Source organism: Bacillus rossius, chromosome 1, assembly GCF_032445375.1.
Source record: "Bacillus rossius redtenbacheri isolate Brsri chromosome 1, Brsri_v3, whole genome shotgun sequence".
Classification (NCBI taxonomy): Eukaryota; Metazoa; Arthropoda; class Insecta; order Phasmatodea; family Bacillidae; genus Bacillus; species Bacillus rossius.
The window spans coordinates 287,553,991-287,581,877 of NC_086330.1; the positions used below are offsets into that span (position 1 = coordinate 287,553,991).

Genomic DNA, 27,887 nt, shown 5'->3' on the forward strand with positions numbered 1-27,887 from the left:
TCATATGACCAATTAATGTTTGTATTAATAATCATAAGGAAATATTTTTATTTTGGTGTATTGTGATAAAAATAAAACAAGCTTTTGCATGTACTTACGATACACAATTGAAGCAATCTACTAGTAATTTATGACCTCCTTAGATCTTTGTTTCCTGGGATATTAAAGCCCCAACCCAACGACTGTAGAATGGCCCCCAGTAGGTACATTACACACTACGACGCTGGGAATGTTTCAGTGATCAGATCGATTGTGTTGGACTCTTATTAAAATGTACCATTTTAAAGCTTAATAAATGTACAACAGCAACATTTATTAAAGTGATTTTCACGTCAGGCCTTTCATAGTTATCTAATCTGTATTTTCATTTCCCGTTCATTCCCTGTAAATTTGAATAAAATCTTTTTTTTCCCTTTATTATTCATTATATTGCATATTTAGTAAAACCAATTATAAAATTTATTTAACATTTTTATGTATAATTATTTTTGTGGATTATTTTGGTTTGGTTTACTGAAGGGCTACTATAAATATTACGTTAACGGAATGCATTATTGTGGGGCACTGCAAGAAACTACCATTTAAGACTTAACTGCGCGTTTTCAGTATAACGCAAAAGGTTTGCAGAGGTAAACTGTTCACATGCTACTAGAAAACTTTAATATAACCCCTGTACTAAATTACAGTTTGGGGGAAAATTTCCAGAGATTAAAAATTCTTGATTTCGTGGGAGCGAAAGTCAAACCAGCCCTTACGGCTATAGCAATGTGGCAGTACGTATACAACACTGCTGCACTTTGAACGCTCCAGCGATTAACTATATTACCCTAGGCTCTTGAAAAATGTCACTTTAAAGCTTAAGAAAAATGCAACAACTTTTGTTCAAGTGATTAATACGTTACACTTTCTATTTTTATATGAATCGTGTTTATATGTCCTTGGCTGATGATATAAAAATAACTTATTTAATAAATTAATCGATTTATATCATAAATTTAATATTAACATTTGGAACATTTTCAACAATAGTGTGTATAGTAATGTTTCTAGCTTATTTTGGTAGATATATGGAGTTTCTATGTTGAAACTGAGCAAATGGGAAACATTTTAATGGAATGCTGTAAGTCGCTGTCATCTAGGACTTAACCACACGTTTTCGGTGATACGCTCAAGGTATACAGCGTTTAACATTTGGTATGTTATTAAACATAGTCGACTCTACCACTGTGCAAAAATTCAGCTCTGGACAAATTTTTCACAGGTTTAAACTTTTATTTCCTGGGCTAACAGCGGCAAGTCGAAACAACCGCCTAAACAATGATGAGTTCCTCGAATCATACTCGCAAAGGTGATCTCAGCAGTGGGGAGCCGAGACCGACCTCCCCCCTCAACGAAAGCGAAGGACTGGTGAAGAAGAAAGCTGATAAGCCTTCCTCTCCGCCCTCGTGAGAAACCGTATTGGCTGTGTGTAGAGTGAGACCGAGATATGACCGTCGAGCTTCTACTAGTTCCTCATAGATGGCAGGCCGCAGAGCGAGCTCAAGCAACACCCTCACCCTCCAAAGGTCTGCTCGCCACTGACGCGCTGGAACCAAGCTCCTGACCTCCCTACACAATAACTGCGACCTACAGAGGCATCTAGACACTTTAGTAAGCAACTGATCCAAAATTCATTGTTTTTTAAGCGGTGATTGTTTATTACGGTGCTCCAATCGCCTTAACCAAAGCGTCTGCCTTTCCTGTTATGATGGGTTTCCGATCACGTCAGTCTATTCATTTATGTTCTAAAATTTATTATACAGCATGTATCTAAAAATACATGTCAAAACTGTAGGTACATAAACACGATATGTAGACAAGGCAGATATGCCATCGATTATAGGTCCAGAAATGCTTCTGTTTATCACTAGAGTCATTAGCGTGGACAGTGAGATAGGCTGGATTTGTGGTATGAGGAACACCACACTGGTTATGTTGTGCATGTTACACAACACATCATGTTTATGGTTAGTAGTGGATCTTGTCAATATCGATAACCATGTAACAGGGATCCAGCGTATAACATTTGAAACTGGAATGGCTAAAGCAATAAATGCACATTTTTTTGGACCTATGATCATTGACATTTCTTCCTCCTCTACATGTCCTCAACATATACCTTCAGTTTTAAAGTGTATTTTATAAACACATCATGTAGGCCTATAAGCACTAAATATTATATTTTATTGCAAATTTTGCCACTAGACAAAACTATGCAACACTCAATCTGCTATTTTTAAAAAGTCAGGCGTGTATACATGTAAAAAGTCAGTCATGTATATATACGTATAAAACATTTTTAAAATATTCATTCACAATAATCTTAAATCAGCAAGAAAACTAAATTACAATGGTAAGGCCAAGGCTTAAGACTTAAGAGATTCGCTGAGCTAATAGTACTTATTATTTTTGAAAAATAAAGTGGTACTGTCAACATTGCCTGGTGTATTATGCTGATACACTGTGATGCAAAAATGTGGACATCTTTTATTGAACAGGAATTGTTACTGTTTAAGACAGTTGTCTAGAAATATCTTGTGACAATTTCAGAGCTTTTATAGGACTAGTAGTAATATTTTCTTAGAACATTTTTATTTCACAGGGTAAACTTTTTAGATAATGTATTTACTTGAATAAGCCACGCCTTAGAATAAGCCAAGCCTTAGAATAAGCCTCGCACCCCTAATATTTTGACCATAACAAAAAATATGTTGTATCGAATGAGTCACACACAAAATTTATAGGACTTGTGACTATGTTTTAAGTTTCAATTAATTATTTATCTTGGACCTAAGTAATCATTCTAAATTATAAATCTTTTAAGGTTTGCTGTAAAAATAATAGCATACTCTGCACTATTGTTAACATCAATCTGCAATTTTTTTCAGAACTTTTTACTGTTGCCACAACAGAAGAATACTATTAATAAACACATATATTTTCATTAATAATCTTTATGTAACTACACATTTCTGAAGATGTCAGCAATAAATATTTTATTTATAGTGTAACCTTTGAATGATAACATCTTTTCTGTGATGCGAGGAAATAAGTTATGAATGTAAAATTGCTACTAATTGCAGTTGTTTTGTTTATTGCAATGAAGCACCATTAAAATCTCAGCAATGAATGACCAAAATTAATGCTATATACAAAGATTATAAACAAAATAAATCTGGAAACTACTGAAGAAGCACACGGAACAAATTCTCAACTTCCAATAAAATTTTTATTGCAATACCACGATCACATAAAAACTATCTTTATTTTTTACTTGTCACGTATACAACTTTCCACACAATGTACTTTCTTTCTGTAGCACAATTTCTAATTCCCTTATAATTTTGAAATCTTTTTAGCGTTTTTCAGCAACCATACCACAAACCTTCGGTAATAATTACGTCTTTCTCACAAAAACACTTTCAAACCATGAGCAATATGTCCGTCATTCATTCACCAACAGCAAGTTAACCAACCTTGGAGCTTGATGAACTTGTGCTATGCAGCATTGCCAAGTTTTGAATAAGCAGCACACCATGCTTTGTCAACATACATTTTACGAAAAATTGTGCACTAGTTATTAGGTTAATCACGGTATAATGAGCCAAATTACACATGATGTAAAACAAATTTACTAGTTGCATGAATGAGCGGATGTTTCATTAGAAAGCTAAAATATTTCCAAGGATGAATTCCAAATGATTTAAGTGATTAGTCTCCAACTATTCATATTTAAAGTGCAACTATAACAGAAGTGAGACATGAAAAAAATAAACAAAGTTAGCAAAAGGCTGCTAGAAATTCAAGTTATGTGGCTTCTAACATTATTGCTGTTCATTTCAGAATTTCTTTGTAACTTTAGTGACCTTTAGACATCCTGTCCAATACTTACCCTCCTTTGAAAATGTGTGACAGTAAACTATGTTTTAAAACATTATTTTTGAAATATTATATCTTTCATCTTTTAAGCTAAACCACTCACTTCCCATCAAAGTATTCAGATTTGTATCTTGGAAAACAAAACTTGCACTATACGATTGTAAATGGGACCACAGTCTAATTATGAGCTGATATCTTACTGTGCAGTCATCAGAGCAAGAAGCAATTATGTTGTCATTGAAAGGATTCCACTTGATGTCTAACACCGGCCCGCGGTGCCCCGTCACACGGCTGGCGTTGAAATCAAGTCGACCGGTCTGAAAAACAATACAAGCCCACCATTGAAGCTACAGAACTTTTCAAAAATTCCAAACTAAAAATTTTCTTTAGATATTAGCAAATAATGTAAACTTATTTTTTAATAACACTTACACTCGAATGCATGTTTTTAGTAAAAATTAATTGAACTGCTGGATTGAATCCATACTCCTCTGTATTCTCTGACTAATACAGTAATACAGGATATCTATACAAGAATGTTCCAGTTTCAATGGTATAGTTGTATAACAGTTAAATTTTAGACTATTTGCAACTAATCATACATCAAATTGAAGGTGAACAAACCTAGTTTTTCTTCCAAATGTCCAATATGGGCACCTTTAGTTATACAGCACCATCCAACCTAAAGTACACTTTTTCCCACACTTTGGTTAAAACATCCGGAGTAATGGAAGCAATAGTCTCTTATATTCTGAGTCTCAACTCTGTCAAATCATTAGGTAGCGGCAGAACATAAACACTATCTTTCATAAAGCCCCAAAGGAAAAAATCATATGGCGTTATGTCAGGTGAATGTGGCAGCCAGTGATAATGAGTTCTGTCATCTCAACATTACAACCAATCCAACGGTCAGGGACTTCGACGTTCAACCACTCTCGTACAAAGATATTCCAATGGGGAGAGCTGAAATTACAGATTCACTCTTAGCAAATTGCTGAACACAAAACCATTTTGCGTAGGTGGCGCTGCAAGCGAGAGAACAACAAAACAGTACTCGCGCCATGTGCTTATCTTAAACTGCTTGAGTTACTCTTTAATTGTGACTAGAACCAAAACTCTACAATGCTTACAGTGGATACTATTAAAATTTATAACTAAGACATTCTTTCATGGACATACTGTACTTATCATCTTTTCATTGGCTGCTAAATTAGGAAGTGTCTCAAGTGGATTTTTAAAATCGCCACTTCTTTAGTAGAAGGCTTGTTTTTGGTAAAGCATTCTCTGTATGGGCCATTGGTTAGTCAAAGATTCAGCACACCGGCAAGTGTTCGAAATTTCAGCCTGTTGTGAAACAAATCAGAATATTTTCCAACTCCTATGTGAGTGACCACCACCATTCAAAAGAAGAATATAGGTACCAAATAATGCCATACTGGTTTCAACTGTTTCAACTGCAATTTTACTATAATCTAATATTAATGCTACTGGAAAAATATTAGTAGCTACATGCATCGTGGTCACACAATACAAGTTAATTTCCTGTGAACTCCATAGCTGCGTAATGCATTCATTAACTTCTACAGTACCAACTTTGAATTATTTCTTCATAAAAATATGAATTAAGCAAAACAAAATTTTTAAAAATACGAAGTATGGCCTTAATTTTTCACACAGAAAACTGGGGACAGTTGTAGCACTCACACTGCTGATGGGCAGAACAAGGAATGTCCCGCCCCCGGCCACCTCAGTCACCACGGCGACGAACTTGGGGTTGACGCTGCAGAAGTGTGAGTCGTGGGCGTTCTTCGTGATCTTTATATTTTCGTAGCAGCCCTCCCGCTTGGCTGGCGAGCCATACACGTGCCGAAACTTGGAGCTGCGCACCCCGCGGAACCATAGCTGCAAGAATGAGTCACCAACACAATAACAGAATAAAATGGCTATTCTGCAATTTTCATCTCACCAGTGCTGCCAACTTTTCAAGCACACATTCATGCATACAATTAACCAAATGTAAAGCAAACACATCATTTACACCAAATACTCTCTCCACACTATTCCATTCTTAGTATAATTTAAAAATTACACGTCTAAAAACAAATTAAGATTTTAAAAAATTACTATCATGATTAATATTTAAGTTAAGTACCTTACAAAAGGTCTGCCTTCTAATTATCATTTGATAATGCAAGCCTTGCATGCTTGGATTCTTGAATCTTTTATTAGAGCACACCTAATAAGCTGAAATGGATTAAGGTGACTTATATGCAGCCAACAGCCAAGCTGCAATATGCACAAGATTGATCATACAAAATGCTGATGTGACACTATGATACTGATATGTCATCAAGTTTCTCAGTTTCCATGATAAATAAACCACACTCCATGATTTGCATCAGTAGTTATGGAAATTTTTTAATATTTTGCCCCCATACACGCTCGGTTTACCCGTCAGTTTTCCATGTGTGAGATAATTTCTGAACGATTGAGTGAGGTGATTGTGCAGTTCTATCCGTGAAACCTCCGCTATTCTGCCTGAGACCTGGGACCTCAGTTCCCTCTGGTCAGCAGATAGTTCATTCAGTCCTATCAGTTGCATGCAAAATTTTGTGATGGCCGCATCAGTAATGCAGAGCCTCCTTTCATTTTTTTAGAAACATGCAGATCCCTTCCTGAGCTGTAGAATCTGGGGAGTGCAAACTACAGTAATAAGTTCAAACAGCAGCCGCCTACGATGCTCTAGTGGAAAAGTTTTCAGCCAAAATGCTGGTTCTCTCTTGTCACTGATGCCACACACACTTTCCACGACACCAACAACAGGGAGAAACTGATACAAATGAAGGAAAAACTGGACGAAAAACTGACCTATGGCTAAAAATACTCAGTTCAGTTAATCATTCAGTTAATTCTTCTAAATCAGAAGTCATGTTAACAGACACATAACCTGAGCAATTATGGGGCCCTTTATGCATGTGGCTGCAGTATTGGCTTAAGACTAGTCAAAAGAACTGTCAAAATCAGTTGACATAAACAATAAGATGTGTAGGTTTAAAAATGGTACCCCAATATATGAGTATGTACTAATCACCAAATAATACTTCTAGCTACATTGAAACTGAAATTGTTTTCCAGCTGATAGCACCCAGTGTATGCTGAAAGCTAGAAAAATTGTGAGTGTCAAGTTGCTGCTCATAAAGACTGTAATTCTGTCCCACAAGCTACAAACATGACCAGTCAAAAGATCAAACCTTAGGGCACACTGTTTAAAAATTACAGGTTTTATATGTGAAAATATTGCCGTTTTAAGAACTGGGAAACTTTAAAATGTATGTGGTCATTAATTATTTACGGATTTTTTGATCATATATACATTATACATTTAATTGATTTTACAATTTGTATTTCTTTTATAATGCGTTTTATTTGTTCTTTCTATAATAGGAAATTATCTGCTGATTTTAAAAATATTTTTAATGTTTATAAATTATATTTGTTTTTATTTGACTGAAAACCTGCACAGGCTCTGAAGGAAGCTTAAACAAAAAACATACATACTAAAAGTAGCTTAAACACCACACACAATGACAGTAATTAAAACTGCCTGTATGTATTTAAATGGCTTGGAACGCAACACTAGTTTAGTTATCTGGAAGGTGATTCATAATTGGATTAGGTAGTAAGATGCTAACATAATATTAATTGACAGTTTTGTATATAATCAAGTCCAAAATTATGAGATAAATTACCATAAAGTCATATATTTACCTGTATCATTTACAAAATAATAAATATATTACAGCAAACAAAAATTAATTAAATATTTTTGGCAAGAGGTAGAGCCCCAAAAAAGTCCTAAACATGTGCCACTAGAACACACAGTTTTGAAGGTTTTGAGGTTCAGAACTGATCTTACAGAATGTCTACTAATACCTGACAAACTTATTTCAGGATTTTTTCAGGACCTTTCAAAAAATTCATAATATTTTTTTTTATAATTATATGGTAAATTTTCATACATAAAATCTACACTAAACATAATAAAAAATTGAGCTACTATTAGCAGGCAAGAACAAATATTTAAGTTAGTAAGCTAAATCAATTTCAGAGATGATTTCCACATGATTCAAGGGGGAGTCTTTAATTATTCATATTTAATGTACAAATATGAACTGAAATGAGCTGTCCAAAAGACACATTAACCAATATATTAGTATTAAGTATGAATTTAAGTTTATAACTTGTATCTTTACCTGTGAATTCGTCATTGTGGCAACTTTCACGTTCTACTTAATTTGTAACATCTAAAATGGATCAAAATCAGAGCTGTAAACAAAACAAAAAAAATAAAAGTATAAAGTGGATAAACAAACAGCAACAAGCATAAATGATAACAAAATAAATAATAACTTTAGCTACAACTATAGTTTGGAATATATATTACTTGTGACAAATTTTTAGCCAAGAAAGAAAAATAAATGTAATTTGTGCAATAAAATATACAATAAAAATAAAAGGTTTATCAAAACCAGATCTACTAGTAGAAAAATAACTACGTATTAAGGAATGAGAGAAATTAGGGGTGATGGAGGAGCAATGATTGCAATGAAGGAATGCCAACTGGAGCACCACAAGACAACCCACCAATTCACAGCAGTAAACACCACTTCTTCCACTAGAGAAAATTCCCATTTTGACCCCGCTGAGATAAGAACACTGATTGCTCCGGGCAATTTTACACATTTCACTTAATTGAACAGCAGCTTCCTAAAAACAGACAACTCTTAAATTAAGTATGTTTCATGCAACCAATGTTTTTTTCTTCAAAGTTTGTTTCAAATGTGTTTGCAGCAGGGCAAGTGCAGTGGTTATGGTCTGGTTCCAACTCCACACTCCACCTTTCCCATCGAGGGGCATCGAGCCGTTACTTCCTGCTGCGCGCAACTGCCGCACTGTCGTGCTAATTACCGCCCGGCACATCAAGATAGCAGCGAGGCCGCACAGTTATGTCTCCACGGTTCCTGGACACACCGCGGGAAGGAGAGGGGGTGGGTGGGAAGGAAGGGCAGACAGATGCTTCGCACAATCCTCCAGGTTTACTCACATTATTTCGTCGGTGAGAAAAATGGAATAACTGAAATATCCTTGTGCAATAAAAGAAGGTAATAGCACACAGAGAAACTCAATGAATCAAATAGCTAAAAAAATTTGCCAACCCCACATTTCAATTTGGGTTAGAAAAGTCTATTAACATTCTATAAATAGAGAATAGAGTAAATGGATAAAATAAATATAGTTTTTATGGTAATATGTTAAATATACATCTATTATTTTGAACCAAATACTACAAAGGGCTAAAGTACAAAATGTTGTGTACAGTTATTTAATGGAATAACAATATTTTTTTTATAGTGGCCGTATCTGAATGATCTGTACGTACTTTAATTCAATTTCATAGACATATTTTCTAAACTTGCCCTAAATAGTTTTTAACAGCATGTACTTACAATTTATGCAGATCATTTTTAACATGTGCATGATCTACCATGTGCACATACTGGCTTGTAAAATATTAAATAGGTAAAATTTTGCTCTACAACTACATGGAAGCGAACATGTATGACGTACACAGATAACTAACTCATGGGAAAGAGTATCTGCAATGGCATGCATGTGGACACAGATGTGTATAAATTGTCTAGGCATCTTCAATCTCATACGTTCACGTAACTTCATGGAACTAATAAAAACAGAGTATTTTGCAATGGCTATAGCCATGTTCAGAGGCGTACACAAGAGGTGGAGATGAAAGTGATAGATCCTCCCCAAAATCCTAAAATATTATCTCATTCTCACCAACACAAGAAAAGAATTTGAAAGCAAACACGGGCCAAGTGATTCTAGCCCTCCTCCCCAAAATGAAATTCTGTGTACACTCCAGGACATGTGTGTTTACACTATAAATATTTGAAAAAAAATTTCAAGTATGAGAATATTTGCATCCTATCAATGTTCAGCATTAATTTGTTGTTTATGTTTATTATTTATTTAAATTCTGACCATAAATTTTTTATACCTTTGGTAACTACCTCGTCTTAAAAACAAATATGTCCTTACTTTTTGTACTGCAACAGTACGCTAATAAATATACTTTAATTTTAACACATGTAGGTAAATTTAATATGATTATTTTGGTAAAAATTTTCAAACATATTTTTTATTGCACTTTGATTTGTTTTCATTCACTATGGTATCTGAGACAGACAGCAAAAATAAATATGTTGCACTTTCATGTTTAATAATTTTTACTTAAGTATAAAGTGTTAGTAGAACAGTATTAACCACTCAGTAAATCTAAACAAAAAATTACCCTTTAAATGAAAAATAATATCCATAAAAAAATCAGAGATAACAATGAAATTAAACCAGTCTTTAAAATTAAATTATGTGTAGAAACTAAAATTTAAATTACTTGTCACAGAACTATTTTTTTAAGATATCAGTTCGTTTTGAAAACAAATTCAATTTGATACAAAAACAAAACAAAAAATGGACATTTAAAATGCTATTTGAATTGCTGTAAAATAATTTCAAAATATTAGTTTTATATTTATTAAGTTTTCTGTAGCATAAATAACATTCATTGATGTAGAAAGGCATAATTTTAACATTTAAAAAAAAATTTCTATAAAATCCACTAATTTGACCTACAGCTTTTTTTTTCCAACTTTTCTATGGTTGAGATATTGGATGTCAAAGAACTATCTTCCTGGGACTACAACTTGTGTCATTACAGTATGAAACATGATGTTCATTTTATTAAAGTTTGCTAAAATTGGTACAACCAAATATTCTTTGACAAACCCAGGAGCAGACAATGTGCCTGGGGAGAAAGAAGAGTAGGACAGCAATACTGTTACCTGGCGCCTCCACCAGCTAGCTGGTTCACAGCCAAAAACAATATACGCTGAAGAAAACAGACACTTGGCACTACAGACTAAAAGAAAAGGGTGACAAAGGAAGAAAAGAGAGACAAAGGAAGAAAAAAAATGATGTGAGTGTAAGTCAAAAATTATTTAAATTTTAAGATAATCTATATGTATTTATGTTTGTTTGTCCTTTATGAATTCCTAAACGATTCATCCAATTGCGATGAAACTTTGCACACTTGACCTTTCAAACACTAGGAAGGTTACTGTCTAGGTGAGATAACGTACAATAAGTGGCATACGAGGCATACAGGATAATTACTAGTAAATATTTTATGACAGTTCATCTTTCTTATGGTGTGAATAATAATGGTGGCAAGAGAGTGTTATCCTTAGAGGCATTAGTCCAGCGGTTCCCAAAAGGTGCTTCGCGGAACCCTGGGGTTCCATGAGTCAGGACAAATGTCATATAAAGCAGGCACAATTATTTTCAAATATTGTCAGTTATTGTCAAATAAAATTCTTTGAAGGAGTTGGGGTTCCGCCAAAAGAAAAGTCCATCATACGGTTCCCCGGCCGAAAAAAAATGGGAACCGCTGCATTAATCTATGAAGTGGGTGTCTGTTTTAAAGTTGAAGTCAAATTGTTAGCAATTCGATAACAAAACTGAATTCAAAATAAAGATAGAGTGATGAGAGAGAGAGAAATAGCAAGAGATAAATAGATATAGAGAGACATAAAGAATGAGATAGATAAGGAGATATATGGATGTAAAGATATATAGTTGTATAGAGGAAAGAGATATAGAGGGAGATATAGACATAGAGATAGAGGTAGAGATATATATGTAGATAGAGAGATGCTTGGTATGTGTGTACCTACTTCAAACAAATTACAAAAAATTGAATGATGCATGGCAATGCATGTCGGGCATTAGTTAGTAAGAAATTACATTAACCCATGTTCACCATCTTTAATTTCCTTTTATAATCCTTTGTTGAGTCTGGCTCTCCAATCCCTTGAATCACTTTTCATAGAACATCCCATAATTCAAGGAGTTGGACAGCCCAAATCTACAAAGAATTATAACAGGAATTTAAATATGGCAAACCAGGCTCAACATAGGAGTTCACATAGTTAAGAGAAAGGAACGAGAAGGAACCAGATAAAGGAAAGTAAATATAAATAGAGTGGAGGAAAAGAGAAAGTTGCAAGTAAGAGAGAAACAAAAAGGACATTTCCATCAACAGTGCATTACGAGACTTTGTTGACGGCTTGCTAAAGTATTAAACAAACCATAAGCTCCCTACAGCAGCTCATAAAAGGAAATTTGTAAGTGCCACTGGCTGTTTGCTAGGAGCTCTAATGAAACACTTTCTCCATACACCCAGACAGGGAGGCTACCGTCTGATCCACTTGAGCAAACCGTGACACTGAAAGAAAGGAGGGGAAAGCACAATAAAAGTGACAGCGATACAGTGGCTGAAAGTGAAAAGTGTCCCTTGGTTATGATGACACTGTCGGAACTCAGGAGATGCACACTTATAGCAATACCCAATTATATTTTCAAACAATTTGTTTGGTGTAGCAGGATACCCACTAAAAATTTACCTAGTTACTTACATCCTTAACTTTTCCTGACCAATAAAGAATAAAATCTCTGATTCAAAGTCATAATGAACACCAAAAATAATAATAATAATAAATGTAAAAATTTTATAAACACATTTAAAAATTCTTGAAAAATTCACCAAAAGTTACTGGTTAAATAATTTCAAGGCAATGACTCCTTTTACATAGTCACATAAAAAAAAGTTTATTTGTAAATTTATAGCATATAGGATACAACAGGAAAACCTATTTGTATGATAGGTAGTTATTTTTGTTATAACATACTAAGACAAAATTTTTTGTCTTATATTCAAACTTTCCTTTGGGCAGGTATGATTCTGAGGACAGTATTTTTTTATAAACTAAAACCATTATTTTCAAGTGAATTTTCTGACTCTTCATACATTTCATAAATTTTCTGACTTTTACTGACCATTTTCCGAAGTCCTGATTCAGATGCCCAGTAAAACCAAAACTTCTCCAGGTCTTAAATGATTTTTCACTGAGCAAAACATGTATGTAATATTCACAAAGAAAACAACCAATATCATTTTTTTCCTATATATCCTATTTCTGCCATGGTCACAACCAGGGCCGTCAAGAGGGAGTGCGGGAGAAGGTAGGGGAGGCAAAACCCCAGGGGCCCTGACACCTGATGTGTGGGTTTAATTCATCACTAAAGAATATGTGAATAGTAAAATAGTTAATGTTTGATATTTTTTACAGAGAGTCAGGGTCCTCCCCGCTCACGTGGCAGGGTCACAGGTCCAATCCTAGCTCCTAGCTCTAATCAAATTAAAAAAACTGCTAATAACAATGACTTGCAATAAAAACATATTTATTGTTTTACCTCACTGTACAGTTACGAAGAGGGCTAGCACATAGTCTGCTCATCTTCAACTATCTTTATCTGAACAGTATTCACACCAACTTCTGAAAAAATAATTTCCTGCAAACTATGAGTACACATTCTGTTAGATTGGTAGCAAATCAATAAAATTAGTTTCCCAGATATACACCTTGTAAAACTTGCAATATTTTTAAATTATAACTAGTTATATAATTTTTTTTTAATAAATGTCACCAAGCACATGGCAATATTATTTAGACACTAGTTGATGTGTACGTGCTTCATACAGCAGTCTACTCTCGCTCTGCTCATTACACATGAAGTGACCTATGATGAACCTATATACTGGTGTTAGCTATCTAAACCCTTTGAATTTAGATATAGTGATAAGTGAGTGAGTGGGTTTTGGATTTCATTGTGAGCCTAAATAATGAGACCTAAGGCCTATTCTCGTTAGGAACACATCGTTATTGCTAATAAGATTTAACCATACTTCTATACCAGATTATATTTATCAGTTTACCAAAAAAATAAGAAAATTCGAGATTACTGTATTTTAGCCTTAAAACCATTCAATTGTTGTCCATTTTGTTTCAAATGATGTCAAATCTTAATATATTCTATGAAACTCTGATTGCAAGTTTTTTTATAGGCTTTTAATAGGGTCAATATTTTCATTTGGAGATGATTAAGGAGCTAAATGGGAAAATGTGGTTCTGCCAACGCCCCTCCTCATTGGTCCGCCATTGCTGTGCCTCGTAGTCTACTTCTGCCTGTCTTCATGTGTCTATCTCTGCCCCAAAGTTCAGAAAGCACAGCTAAAATATGTTGAGTATTGTATTTTTGGCTTATATATTTAACAAGTTAGTTTTGAAGGTTTTGTAATTGTTCACTATCGGAATTATTAATATTATTCAAAATCACTTAAACATATTCTAGTTTAGATAGGACTAAAGCAATACAAAGGGTAAGAATGGGATTAATTGTGACATAGCATAACTCCTGCCCTCTGCTAATAATATTTTAACTAATTTACATAATATATTTTTTGCTCACAATTAATTTGTAATCATGTTTCTTTTATTTTGCATAGAAATTTAAAATATTTTAAGTGCACTAAAATACATATTAATTAATAATTATTAATTTTGGTTAGGTTTAACATACAGTTTGGGGTAGTTTTTTTAAATTATTTTATTCTATAGTATTGTTTTTGGCTGTTAACACACATACTGCATCTGACAAACACAAAAATCCAGAAAGTTTAAAAAGAGAGAAAGACAGCAATGAAACAGTCTGGTGCCCTGAAGTAATTATTTTTGTGTATCTAAGAAATGAGTCACTGGAAAACCCATCATGTAGGCACATTAATGCGCAGCTATAGTCCAGAAGGTTTGCTGGGTGCTTTTTAACCAGCCAATCAGGACTAATCACAATTTGGTGTGACATGAATTTCCAGACTTGCAGAGAAAAATTTTCAGCAACATACCTTCCATATATGGTTATGTATCTGGTCCTGTGTTGTGATTGGCCAGAGTGACCATGTAGTTGCTTCCCTTTGTTTCTAACTTGTAAAGGAAGGTAACTGTGTGGTGCAAGGCAGTTGTCACTCGATTGTCGTTGCGTGCTGTTGCATCAGCAACTCTTGAATTTCTGATGAGAACTCCTAATTGACAATTTAACGCCTGCTGGTCAGGGCCAGGCTGGGTTTCAACCTTTTTCTTGTTGTAATTTATGTCTGTATTTAATTAGAAATTTGACTCCAGGTGTCGGCATCGGCCCAGGGTGACCATGTATTAGAGAAGATATATTTATTTCTCAATTTTTTGTAAACCGTTTCCAATTTTTAACATGTTGGTCTAATTTTGCTTATTAACAAACTTAACCGAGATTCTCCAACTTCACATTTTATGTATCAGTCTTTAAGTAGTTAGAGCAAAACTACTACAGTTATGTCCATAAAAACGTAATATTTATAGGTAACTAAATAAACTTTTAGGCTGACAATGGTTTTGGTGTCTAAACCCCATAAAACACACAGGTAGATATTATCCAGAAGTTGCAACATGCTAATGATAGTAATTGGTAGTCTTTCTTCAAAATCTACCTGAAAGTCTTATAGATCAATTATGCAAGGTGAAATTACTAAGTGATTCAAGAATTGGCTCAAAGCTACCAATCTTGCTTGGTGTAATAACAGTAGTTAACTAGCTGTTTTGTTCCTGGAACTTGAGCGGGGCAAACTCAGAGAAAAAAAACACATACTTGCGCACTCACACACACACATGCATGCACACACACACGAACACACACACGAACATACACACTTACACACTTACATTTTCTGTTTACTTAACTATTAGTAACACATTGAACACTGCAAGTGAATTGGGGTGATTACATGCTTACTCCATGCGTAATCTAAAATCAAAAAAGAAAGTCAAATTTAACAAACGTGGCTAAGGAATAGAAACCAAAACTTTCAAACCCCAAAAGTTACATTTATATTCCCCCAAAAAAAAGGTTCCTCAACACCACAACTACCTGGAACACAGCATGTAGTCTGCAGACAGATAGCAAAATGTTTAAATCTTGAACTTCAAAAAACAATTTCTGTATACAATTTACGAAATTGATTTAGAGACACTTATAAAAAAACTAAATTTTTAAAAATTTGAATTTTTTTTATGCCGCTTAATTTTCTTTTTTACCTACCTTGTAAATATTATCAGACTATATCCCTCCGATTCCCTAACCCTCCCAGTTATAATTTCAACTCTATGCTCACAGGAGCTTAAGCAGAACAAGCATGGAGGATACACCTGTATCTGCTGCATTAGTTTTCCAATTACTTCAAATACGAGCTAAATCTCTGCAGCAGAATGTCACTGAGTTGCAATTAAAAATTGGAAGTGAACCTAAACCTAACCTAACTAAACCTAACAACTTGACTAGGCTATTTAAGGGGCATCTACACTAGCCAACCAAGCATGTCCACTGTAAACTGCAAGCATGTTGGCATAAAGGTTGGTAAGAGTCAGTGGCGTAGCGTGCCATCTCGGCGCCTGGGGCGGGAGACCCATTCTGCCGCCCCCATTCTATAGGTGCTTAATTAAAATTAAATTTCACATGCAATGAGGTACCTTTTATTGAAGTTAAAATAGGATGAGCGGTTTTACAAGCGGATTCTACGGGCCTTATGAGCAGCGAAGTCAGAAATAACTTTGTCAAAATCAATATTAGCAGCCAATTCTTGTTCAATCGACAATATAGCCAAGTTTGATAGTCTAGCGGAGCTCATAGTAGATCTGAGGTAATTTTTTATTAGCTTCAACTTCGAAAAACTTCTCTCACAACTTGCAACACTAATCGCCAAAGTCAAATATATACGAATCAAGATGACTATATTTGGAACCGAAATTCCGAGATTCAGTTTTTGAATGAACTGGAGGAGCTCCAGTGGTCCTTTACAACTTATATCTTCCTCTGATTCAGAACAGGCAACAACAACAAACTGCTGAAGACGCTTCCGCTCCATCTGAAACTCGTCCTTGTCGATGTCTTCTAATACATGGGAAAGATCACACTCGAACTTGCTGTCCAAAAGTTTCGCTGGCATCAAAAATCCGAACTTGTCCGATATTTCTTGAATTTGCTGGAATCGAGTCGTCATTTCTTGAATGATCTTGTCGAATGATGCGATAATCTCGCGACGGATTTCCTGTTCGTGAGACAAAGCTGCATCTTCAGAAGATTCATCGCCATGCATGCGTTTTTTCCTGCGAATTCTTCTCGTTTTGAGTTCGATTCCGAGTTTTTCGCAGAGAGTCTTAGCAAAGTCAATTGCTTCTTGCACGAAACGGTCTCTACTTTCCACTAAGAGGGTTTTCAAAGCGCAGAGTTTCTGAGCACACTTATCCACACTTAGTCCTCGTTGCTGCAGGTAAAACTGTGCGTCATCTACTTCAGGTAGCACTGCAGCCCAAAAGCCAAGAAAAGTTAGGAAGTTAAATGACTGCATGGCTGTCAGGAGAAGACTGGCTCCCGATCTTGTTTCGGAAGTTTGAGATGAATCTGTTAATTGTTCCAGTACCTCAAGAACTACCTCAAACTTATTTTTAAGCATCTTGACAGCTACATTTCTAGCGCTCCAGCGCGTTTCAGTGACTCGTTTTACTGCTTGACCTGTGACGGCAACCAAAGCGTTCCATCGAACAGTTGATGCGGAAAAGAAGGCAAACAGCTTCTCCAGAGTTCCAAAAAACGTCACGGAATCCACTGATTCAGAAGCAGCGTGTACCCCAGCCAAGTTTAGTGAGTGGTTTGTGCATGCAACGAATATAGCTTTCGGATTCAGTGCTTTAATCCGGGCTTGAACTCCATTGTGGATCCCTGAAATTGTGGCAGCATTGTCATAAGCCTGTCCTCTCAGATTCTGTATGTCCAGTCCGTCTGATGTTATCTTCGCGATTATATCGTTGCTGAGATCTTCTGCATTTTTTCCTTTTGGTTCGAAGAAGTCAATGAAAGATTCTACCACTGCGACTTTTTCTCCTTCGATATGTACGTATCGCAGAACTTGGCTCATTTGGTCATTGTGGGAGATGTCTGGTGTACTGTCGAAGATTACGCAATAATATTTAGCTTCTTGAATACGACGGATGATGGTGGATCGAACTTGCTGTCCCAGTAAGTTTATAAATTCATTCTGGGTTTCTGGAGATAGATACGAAACTGAGACTCTTGCTCCCAGCTTTATCTTTGTCAGGTGTTCCATTAGAAGAGGGTCGTATTTAGCTAGGAGGTGCACTAACTCCAGAAAGTTCCCGCGATTGCCACTATCATCTCCTCGAATGTCTTCTCGATGTCCTCTGAAGGCCAGATTCTGTTTGGCTAAGAACTGGATAATATTCAGCAACCTGTACAGTACATCCCTCCACTTCTTCTCCTCACTTTCGAAAACTTCTTGTTGTTTCTGATCGATGGTTGCTTTACAGTTCAGGCGAACATCCAACTCCTTCCATTTCAAGAAGCTCTGTTCATGGCCCAGGCTATTTTCATGGTCTCCTATTCTTGGATTTAGCTTCCACCATTTGTTGAATCCTTCTTCAGATGCGAAGTTAGAGCTTGAATTGCCAAACAGCTTGCAAGAAAAACAATACAAGGATTGCTTCAAAGGCGAGTACACCATCCATGTTCGGAGAACCTTTTCGCCGTTAGATAATGGTTTGTAGAACCACTCTTTGGATAGTTTTCGGGTACCGCCTTTCATTGAAGTCCCTGAGCGAACAACATCGGCAAATTTGGAATCGATGTGCTGTACTGAGTCAGATCCGCGACGTACTAGAAGCGTTCTTACTTCGTCGGTCATAGGAGAAGGCCAGCAACCTACATCGTCGAGATTCACATCTTTGATTTTGGCAGGAGCAGAAGGCACGATTTCAATTATGTCTTCTTTGGCAACATTCACTTTTTCTGCAGGCTTATGACTAGATGCTTGAGGTACTTTTGATGAGTCGACTTCGTCTTGACCCTGCTCTGTGGTGGGACCAGAACTACTTCCAACTGCGACGGCAGGTACGTCTTCTTCTTGTACCTGTAAAATAAGTTATGTATTCCCATGAATATTGGCCGGAGGACACGTTCGAATTTCAAATAAGTATTTTATCTATCACAAAACAAAAGTGGTTTTGGTGACGGCGCGGTTTGCCAGGCTTATAGGAAAATTTACAAACAAAATTGATTTTGTATGGCAGCTACCATTTTTAGAGTTTCCCGGTAAAAACTGACTGAGTAAGCCATGTTATACATGTTATTAAAAGATAAAATGACGAGAAATTTGAGAAAAATCGTTGGCGCCATTTTTGAGCTAAATGAAAAATTATGTTTTCTTTGTATGACAGGTACCATAAATAATCTAGTTATCCAAAATCAAAAACAAAAAAATATTCCTAGACTACTACCTGATTTACAAAACATCCCCTATTGAAGTTTTAAATTCAAGTAGCAGGACAAAATTCAGTCGTAAACTTAAAAAGATGTACCTTAACTCAATGTAATTTATGTTAATATACTCCATACTTTTTAAACAATTATCAATGTTCAAACAGCTATTAGAGCAATTTTAAGTGTATTATAAAATAAGATTTAATGAACGAGTGTGACTCCGTACTCGCAGACAAACCTAGGTGAATAGGTTTTGCGAGACTAATGTAAGAAATATTGTAACTTTTGTAAACAATAAATAAATAATAATTATAAATAACTGGAGTAATTCTAGGCCATGCATGATTCTAAATGGAGGAATCATATACCTACTTACACTGGAATCACTTCCGCTGCTGCAGGATGCCACCGAAGACGTTAACGTGGCTTTCGAACCAGAAATGGAACTAAAATATTTCAGTAATGCACCTTGAGACTTCTTCGCATCTGCTTCTTTCTTAGCCTTTTTTTGCGGAATCCCGCACCGCTTTCTTTGACTCTTTTCATTTTCAAAAACTAGTTCAAAGATTGGGTAAAGTTCTAAATGTTTAGTTTTAGAAGATTCAACAGTATTGTTACGATTTCCCTGTGGGTTCGTAAAGGATAGCCCAATTAAAAGATTTTATTTCACACACACAGTTTTACTTATTACCACTACTTGTCACTTACAAATAATCTTCTAAATTAGCAAATAATTAATTAAACTTAAATAAATGTCAATTCTGCAGTCACTCGTTCAACACACCTCGCTGGGCCGCAACTCTGGCGCAACTCTCGCCGCAGCACCCCTCGTGGGTCTCCGCCGCGGGACTCCCGTCGCCGCACTCCGCCGAGATCCCACACGACGACTCGCTCGCAACTTCCACTCGGGACTCCGCCGCGCCCGCAACTCTATCGCCCGGAAACTCCCGACTCCACTGAACTCACTCACTCCCTGCCCTGGAACCTTCGTCCAAGGACTTCGCCACTCTGCCGCACCCGCGGCACTATCACCCGGATCTCCGCCGCGGGAGAACTCACTCAGTCTCCGACTCAGACTGACTGACGTCCTCGGGCCTACCTCCTTATATAGCCCTTGGGTTCCCGTCCAGAGCAATCCGGTATGTCTCCGAGATATTGCGCGACCTTCGCCGTCGAAATGTCCAGAAACTCGTCGTGAGTCCTGGCGAAGGACGCGACGGCTGCTCAAAGAATGCCGATAAACGCAACAGCATCGGGTTCCCACAAAATGTGCCGATAAACATGTCTTGAGTCCTTTTATGCCGCAGTGCGGCCTCTTTTAAGTAACTCGATCTGAGGCAGATGCGCGCTGCGACGGTCAGGATGTTGCGAGATAGTATGACACGAGATACCAGGGAGAGGATGCGGGTGGAAGGGGGCGCAGACAGGCCGAACGAGCGCGGCGACGCCAAGCACTGCAGCCAAGCGCGATCGTAACAGTATTTAAAAGATCGAAACACAATCAAAATGACTTTCGTTCCGTATCCGAAACTCTCGCGAAACAAACATACGAGTAAAGCGTGATTGCGTAACGGTATTTCACGATGCACTAAAACAAACAAAGATCAGTACTGTAGCATGTGTGCTACAGCTGCTACCTTTGATAATGTTTATGTTGGCAGAAATGGTTAACGTATTTTATTAATCTTTCGGATGCCCTGGTAATACGAGTTATTTTGGATTTAAGTTTGTTATATGTTGTTTTAAAAAAGAAATTTGTAATTCTTGTTTAGTCTTATTATTTTTAAGTTTAAGATTTTAAGTTATTAAATTGGTCTGGAAAGTTCGAGGACACTACCGAATATATTGGTAATCGCTGCGCTAGACGGCGCGCGAGCAGAACAGCTGATTGTGTGACGTCAGGTGAGACGGGCGAGCGGAGTCGCCTGGTAGGCCCAGGCGGGTGCGCACGTGAATTAAAACGCGGGTTGGCCATGGTGATGGTTCCACACCGAAGTAACTGTATACGAGTGTTCCTTTTTGAATATGAACGGGGTTCATTTATATAATTTAGAACGCTTTGGTACGATGAACGCGAGTGGTTGGTGAGGCGTGTGTGAATATCGCGAGGATTTTCCAAGGATGAATTATGTGCGCCGAAATAAACTCCAAGACGGTATGGCGAAGGATTCGTCATATCCGTACAATTACCTGCAGCTACGGTAACGTATAATGGCAAGGGTTTGCCATTAAAAACACTCGTGAGCAAACGAGTGTATTTAGTGATCGGACATCAAGATGTCAAAAAGCAAGTAAGTGCCAGCCGTGCCACTGCCCCGTTTGCCCCGTTGACCCCTTTGACCCCTGGTGCGAAACTATAATTTGTGGATTTTTGGGATTTAAATTAACGGACTAATAAAACTGAAACAGGGATTTTACGTTCAGCGTGTTTCACCCAATCCCTGCCAGACCTAGAAGAAAAAAGGCGTCGACCGTTAGAAAATGACTTAACTGAGAAGGGCTTGTAAACCCATAATTTGTAATTTGCTAAATTTTTGGTATATTTATTTGCATGTTAAGGTGTGTCCATTTTTTGCTAGATTTCGCCTATGTTAATTGGTATTTACAGCGGTGATACGCCCGGTGCGTATCTATATTTGTATTTGTATTTGTATTAATATGTTCTTATATATTTTAAATGCCTTTTTGGTAATTATATTTAATTTTTGGAGCTCCGAAGTATATGATCAAATTATAATTTTTGGGGGGAATTGTTAAAGTATTTTTTTAGTATTATTATATAGCTATTTTTATAAGTAGTTGTAGGGTATGTATTTTATGATGGATGCGCCGATTTGTGATGAAACGATTTTATGATATATATATTTATTAAATGTTGTCATATAAATTTTGCGTCTTTTTAACTTGCTGCCTCCTCTCACTGTTCGCAACCTTATTAGTATTTTTTAAGCCTGCTATTAGTTTGGGTTTTAATATTTTTTTGGGTTTACCTGCGCTCGCGGTACGGGGCAATATATGAGTTTTACTGTGTCCCGGTTTGCGGAAGTTGTTTGGTTTGCCCTGGGTTAAGGTCAAACTTTACAGTACAATGCGTAATACTAAATTCAATGAGTGCGAAAGAGAGGCATCGACACGGGCCGACGTGTGAAACAAAATATTTTGTATGAGTAATGAACATAATAAGGAGTGCCGCTCAACTCAGCTCGCGCGGCGTGATGCGATGTTGCCGTTCGTATGTAAACAAACATTATAAGAGCTCTGTCAGTGATTTCGCAGTTTTTCTTTTAAATAAATATTAAAAAATAGTTGGTGCGCAAAATGTTAGATAAAAATGGAACATTAAAGTGTGTCTGACACATGTAATGAATGAATCATAGATCAGATCTCAACCCGCTTCACCGGCGACCCGCCCCCACGGGCTGCCGCCCGGGGCGGGCCGCCCCCTCCGCCCCACCCACGCTACGCCACTGGTAAGAGTGGAGGCGTGTTTACTGGTCCAAACGAAAGGTGGCTTGCAGTTTGCTTATTTGGCCAGTCGCTGCTCCCACCAACACAACCGTGGTGTATAGAGCATGTTCGTGCTATTAGTGCCACCATGTTCACGTGGAAAGACGAAATGGCGAGCAATGTCAACGAAAAAGTGATATTTACGGTAATATTCTTGGGTCGTGGCTTTTCCATCAATATAATAATAAAATTCTGAAAATACTTCTTTTAAACACTAAACGCTTTCCTCTATTTACCCAAAAATTAGAGTTTATAATTCTTACTGGTTTCTGAGAAAGCACAGTTTATAGGTTACATTACAATACTTGAGAACTGATATGGCCGACACCAGTTTTTGCTTTCCCGTTGATACACTCCCTGGGTACATTTTGGGGAGAAGGTGGATCTTAAAGTTTCAAATGCATAAATAACAAGTGCAGTTTCGTCTATATCTGTGCTTCTATTTATTTTTCTTTTATAGATGAGGGAAGATGAGTACACAAAACATTATACATGGGTTTGGTAAAGAAGTTGATTACTTAAAAATACATGAATACTAATACATGAATACCATAAAAATTACTATATGGGCCGGCCTAATCAAAATATTATTAAGATGTTTTATTTGCCATAGTAAAACAATGAAAATAAAATTAATCCCAGAATTGTAATTCTTTGAACAAAGCTTAATTAAAGTCCTGTAATTATATAATTTTTCAGGATCTCTCAGGATTGTCGAAGTAGTAGCCTAAATAGCCAAGGATGATATATTATATTACAGATGGGCTACCAGGGCGCCGTAGCAGTCCTTGGTCACCGAGGACAAGAAATAGATTGTGGTCGCCATGTCGGCTCCAGGCTCTTGGACCCTGTCAAAACAGGGTGTTGCTCCTTGCGCTCAGGAAGTGTGCCCGCCGGGAGGTGAGCGAAGACAGTACCGAAAAAGCGTGGTTGATGCGGAAGCACTCGTAATTTATAATTATTAAAATTTAGTCAAAAAAATCAAAATTTCTACATTGAACACACAGACTGACTAACTACTATCTGACTCAGGGAATCATCCCTTGATGAGCAGACTACATTCTAGTACGAGGAAAAAAGTGGAACCTTACCGAGGGCTGGCTGAGAAGCGAAGTAGTCAGTCTGACGTCGTGCCAAGAAGTCCGTGGAGCATGAGTCACCAGGGGCAGGCGTTCAAACACCCAGGGAAAATAACTCAAAAACTGCCACTAGAGGTCAGAGGCGGTACATTCGAACGCTCGTGACCAGACCTTGAGACATGTCGTCGTTGGCCGGGGTTAAGGACCGGTCAAAGCTCTGGGCAGTGTTTCCAGGAAAGGTTGAAGAGGGGAGGAAGGTTGAAATGTGCAAGGGCAGTGGGAAACTAGATATACAGAGCCTGGGGACGTGCCAGGAGTTTCGGAAACTGAGTCCAGGACATGGCTGAAATTGCTCGCTAAGGCGGGCTCTTAGAAACGGGCTGCTCTGATAGCTTGCAGGGCATAGCAGTTCTTGCCATGGCTATAGGAAGAATTACAGGCGATAGGCATGCGCCAAAGCGGGGATAAGACGAGCCTGCATGTAGGCTCATGAAAGCGTTGGCAAAAATCAGATACATCGCTGGGAAAAAATTGGGTAACTAGCCTGACAAAGATTAAGTGGGAGTGTGCAGTGAGTAGAAAAAGTTTTAGTATTAGCTACAAAATTACTGCTAAAATAATAATTTAAAAATTCAAATTCACAATTGTGCCAAAAAATGCTAATTAGCAGCACACCGTGTGGGCAAACCTAACATTCACAACAGTCCATTCCAAGGCCACATTCTGGCGTGTTAAAGGTAAATATTACAAATTTGTGGTATCGTGAGAAAGGTCAGTTAGTAGTTATAGTTACATTAAAAATACTGTAAAAATAATTTTACTAGTTGATTAGGAATGTAGTTATTTAGACCTAATCTACCTTTCACACAATTTCACAGTATTTTCATTGTACCTAACATAACCTAACCTAACCTAACCTAACCTACCATCCACACTATTTAGAGTATTATAAATGTAACACCACAATTCTCTTAGTCTCTTTGTAACTGAAAACTATAAAAAACAATATCAACATTTTTCTTGCACGTTTTTATCTTATAAATACATGCTACCACAGTTGCTCATGCAAGCTGTGAACACTGGCGAACTTTGGTGCACAACGGAAGTGTAGTTGTTATGCTAAATCACAACATGGAAACAGCCACTTCACTAAATAGGCTACCTAATGTAACCTATAAACACTAATTTTTAAGAAACCAGAATGAATTTAGAAATGCTGTTTTTTGGGTAAATAGAAGAACGTCTTTAGTGTTTGAAAAATGTATGTTCAGAATTTGAGTATTTTAGTGATTAAAAAGCCATGACATAAAAATTTTACCACTACGGGTTAGGTTATCTGCTTTAGATAAACTTTTAAATTAAGTAAATGATTGGTTTGTAATATTAAAAATACCATAAAATAATAAAGACAGCAGGGTTAAGTTGGTTACATTTTGAAATGGTTAAACTTAACCAAATGTTTAAATACACTTAATATTTTTACTGTAGGTACTGTACACACTATTTTAAGATATTTTTAATGTTGCTAACCTAACCATTCACACTATTATAAAGTATTTTAATAGAGTGTAAAAGTTTCATATCACATATTGCAGTCGGCCGGGGTCTCGGGTTCAAGTCCCGCGGCGAGTCTAAGGGGCTGGTGGTGGTTTGTGGTGTGTTTTTCCCGGAGGGCACCAGGTTAGCTCGTACGTCTAACCAATGGGGTGGGTCGATCTGCCCCAGCATGCTTCCCTAGACTCGGTGGCTGTATCTTAAGGGTGATATTAACTGCTAGTAGACAATGGTGACACTCCCTGTTCAGCATTAGGTAGCTGGTGCCTAACTACAGATGTAATACACGCACTGGAACTGAAAATGAATGGTACACATATTTATTAACGGACATATTTGGGTACACTATATTGCACGACACTACTCTTGGTTGATAATTTGGACATAATTGATACACAATCTTACACGACACTACTCTTGATTAATTATGATTGTCTCTCCCTAAGGCAGTCTGTTAGAGGGGGGAGTTCGTTGGTTGTCCTGGAGTAGGCCAGGTCCGTAAAATGACTGACCTTAAGGCGGCCCTGTGGCCCATGGCCTTAGGCAGGAATTACGACGGCCGGGTTAAGCTCTGCACCGTAAAACAGGTTTTGGTTCATGACTATATTTAACAGAGTGAAGAATCTGTGAGTTACTAAATTGAAGGTTCCCCACGGAACGAACACACTAACACATCCACCCCGGGCCGCAAGCTGATCTAGACTGCCGGAGGGGGCTGTCGCGCGGGAGGAAAAACAGTTCCACCGCGCACCAAAACACGAGTGAAGAAAATAAATTAGTTATTCAGTTTTTAATTGAAAACTTACTTGTTAATTCTACATGACCCTTGTTTGAATATTAATGCTGACAAATGTATTATGAAATATTGATTAAAGCTTTAGTTTAAGAAATTGAATAAATATTATTTAAAAAGATGAGTCAACTTAAAGACTACTGACTAACTGGTAAAAACCAATGGTTATGTTTATGTATGTGGGTTTGTTCTGGATATTGCTTCAGCACCTTGTATCTTACTTAAATTAAGGCTCTAGGCGCAATGAGAATTAAGGGCGTTCATTAAACATGTGCCCGGAGGGGGCTAACACTCGTGCTCTACGACGCACATTTCTTATCACGTGTTAATTTAAGGGGGTGGCTTGATGAGCTTACTCCGTGAATTATTATCAGTTGTTTGCATCAGGACAGTTCCGTGACAAAATGTATATACTGGGAGTACTTGCGTATATACTCCGCGTTTGACCCGGGTTGAGTTTGCGAGGGCTGCGTTCCACCAGCAGGAGCCAATACTGGCGGGTTGAGGCCGGGCTTAATGGCCTCCAGTCGGTACAACGTAAATATCAAAGTTAATCCTTGATCCTGATACCACGATCCAGTTCACATTGATCCTGTGGTACATGATGCTTGCTGTTTTAATTAGGTCAACAGATCCTAGACTTAAGAAAAACTAGATATAAAAATTCATTTCAGTGGCAAGGTGAATAAATAATTAAAATCCACAAGACCTGATACAATGTTTGTTTTCTGATATTTATGTTATTTTCAGGATCTTCCGACATAATTAAAACAGCAAACATCATGTAAAAAATAGGATCAATGTGTACAGGATCATGACATCAGGATCTAGGTATTCTAAACAATCACCTTAGAATTTCTACTTTTGATCGATTAGTGTAAATGTCAGTAGAGTTAACAAAGATCAGATGCGCACCACACCGCTATTTAAAGGATAATTAAAAATATTGGAACGTTCCTGAACTCCCGGATTTTCTGTTTCCAGGTCTCTCTATCACAAGCCTATAGCCTAGATAAATTGCGAGAAGTGAATTTGAAGAGGGCAACTGGCTTCACATAAACGTCGATGCCGATGGTATCAACCGCCTATCACTGATTGCTCTTGCGCGCATACCTAAGTTCACTATCAAAGCCACTACAGTTTACGTAAGTATCCAAATGATGTAATTTATACAAATTAATGATATATTATGGTAACCGCAGGATGCATAAACTAAAAACGTTATGAAACGTAAAATAAAATAAATCCATACGACAAAATTGATGAAACTTACTCTCTCCTTTGGCTTATTGCACCCACGAATGTCAATCAAATTGTTTACAACAGATTTTATTAAAACGTTTAAATCGTTAGTTTTATCCACCAACTGCTTCTCAAGACGTTCCTCAGAAACACGAAGCATTTCACCTTCCATACAACCTTTTTCACTAGTGTCACTGATTGAAATCATGGCCTAAGTAGTCTACAGGCCTGCCAAATTCACGTACATATATTTCTCTCTTAACGCACATAAGTCACGTTGGAGATACTGCAGACGATATTGCCGCTAGATAGGGAATTGTATCAAAAACCAAATACTGAATATATGAAAAGAATTGATCGGTATATGAATGTAAGAATAACAATATGTACGAATGAGAACGAAATAACGTATTAGGGTTGTAATCCTTCTCTACCTATTACCCTTACAGCAGGGAGAA

At 37.0% G+C, this 27,887-nt stretch overlaps 1 protein-coding gene across 1 annotated transcript in view; it reads right to left on the reverse strand.

The window, feature by feature from the left end:
- LOC134527695 (coronin-2B-like) overlaps window positions 1-27,650 on the reverse strand; it is a 128,106-nt gene extending 100,456 nt beyond the window's left edge. Inside the window, exons 1-4 of the mRNA XM_063360599.1 lie at window positions 27,461-27,650; window positions 8,172-8,244; window positions 5,623-5,820; window positions 4,119-4,235 (exon numbers count right to left, since the gene is read on the reverse strand). Coding sequence (XP_063216669.1) covers window positions 4,119-4,235; window positions 5,623-5,820; window positions 8,172-8,186 — 330 coding nt within the window. The 5' untranslated portion in view covers window positions 8,187-8,244; window positions 27,461-27,650. The remainder of the gene's footprint in view (window positions 1-4,118; window positions 4,236-5,622; window positions 5,821-8,171; window positions 8,245-27,460) is intronic.
- Between the last annotated feature and the right edge of the window lie 237 nt (window positions 27,651-27,887).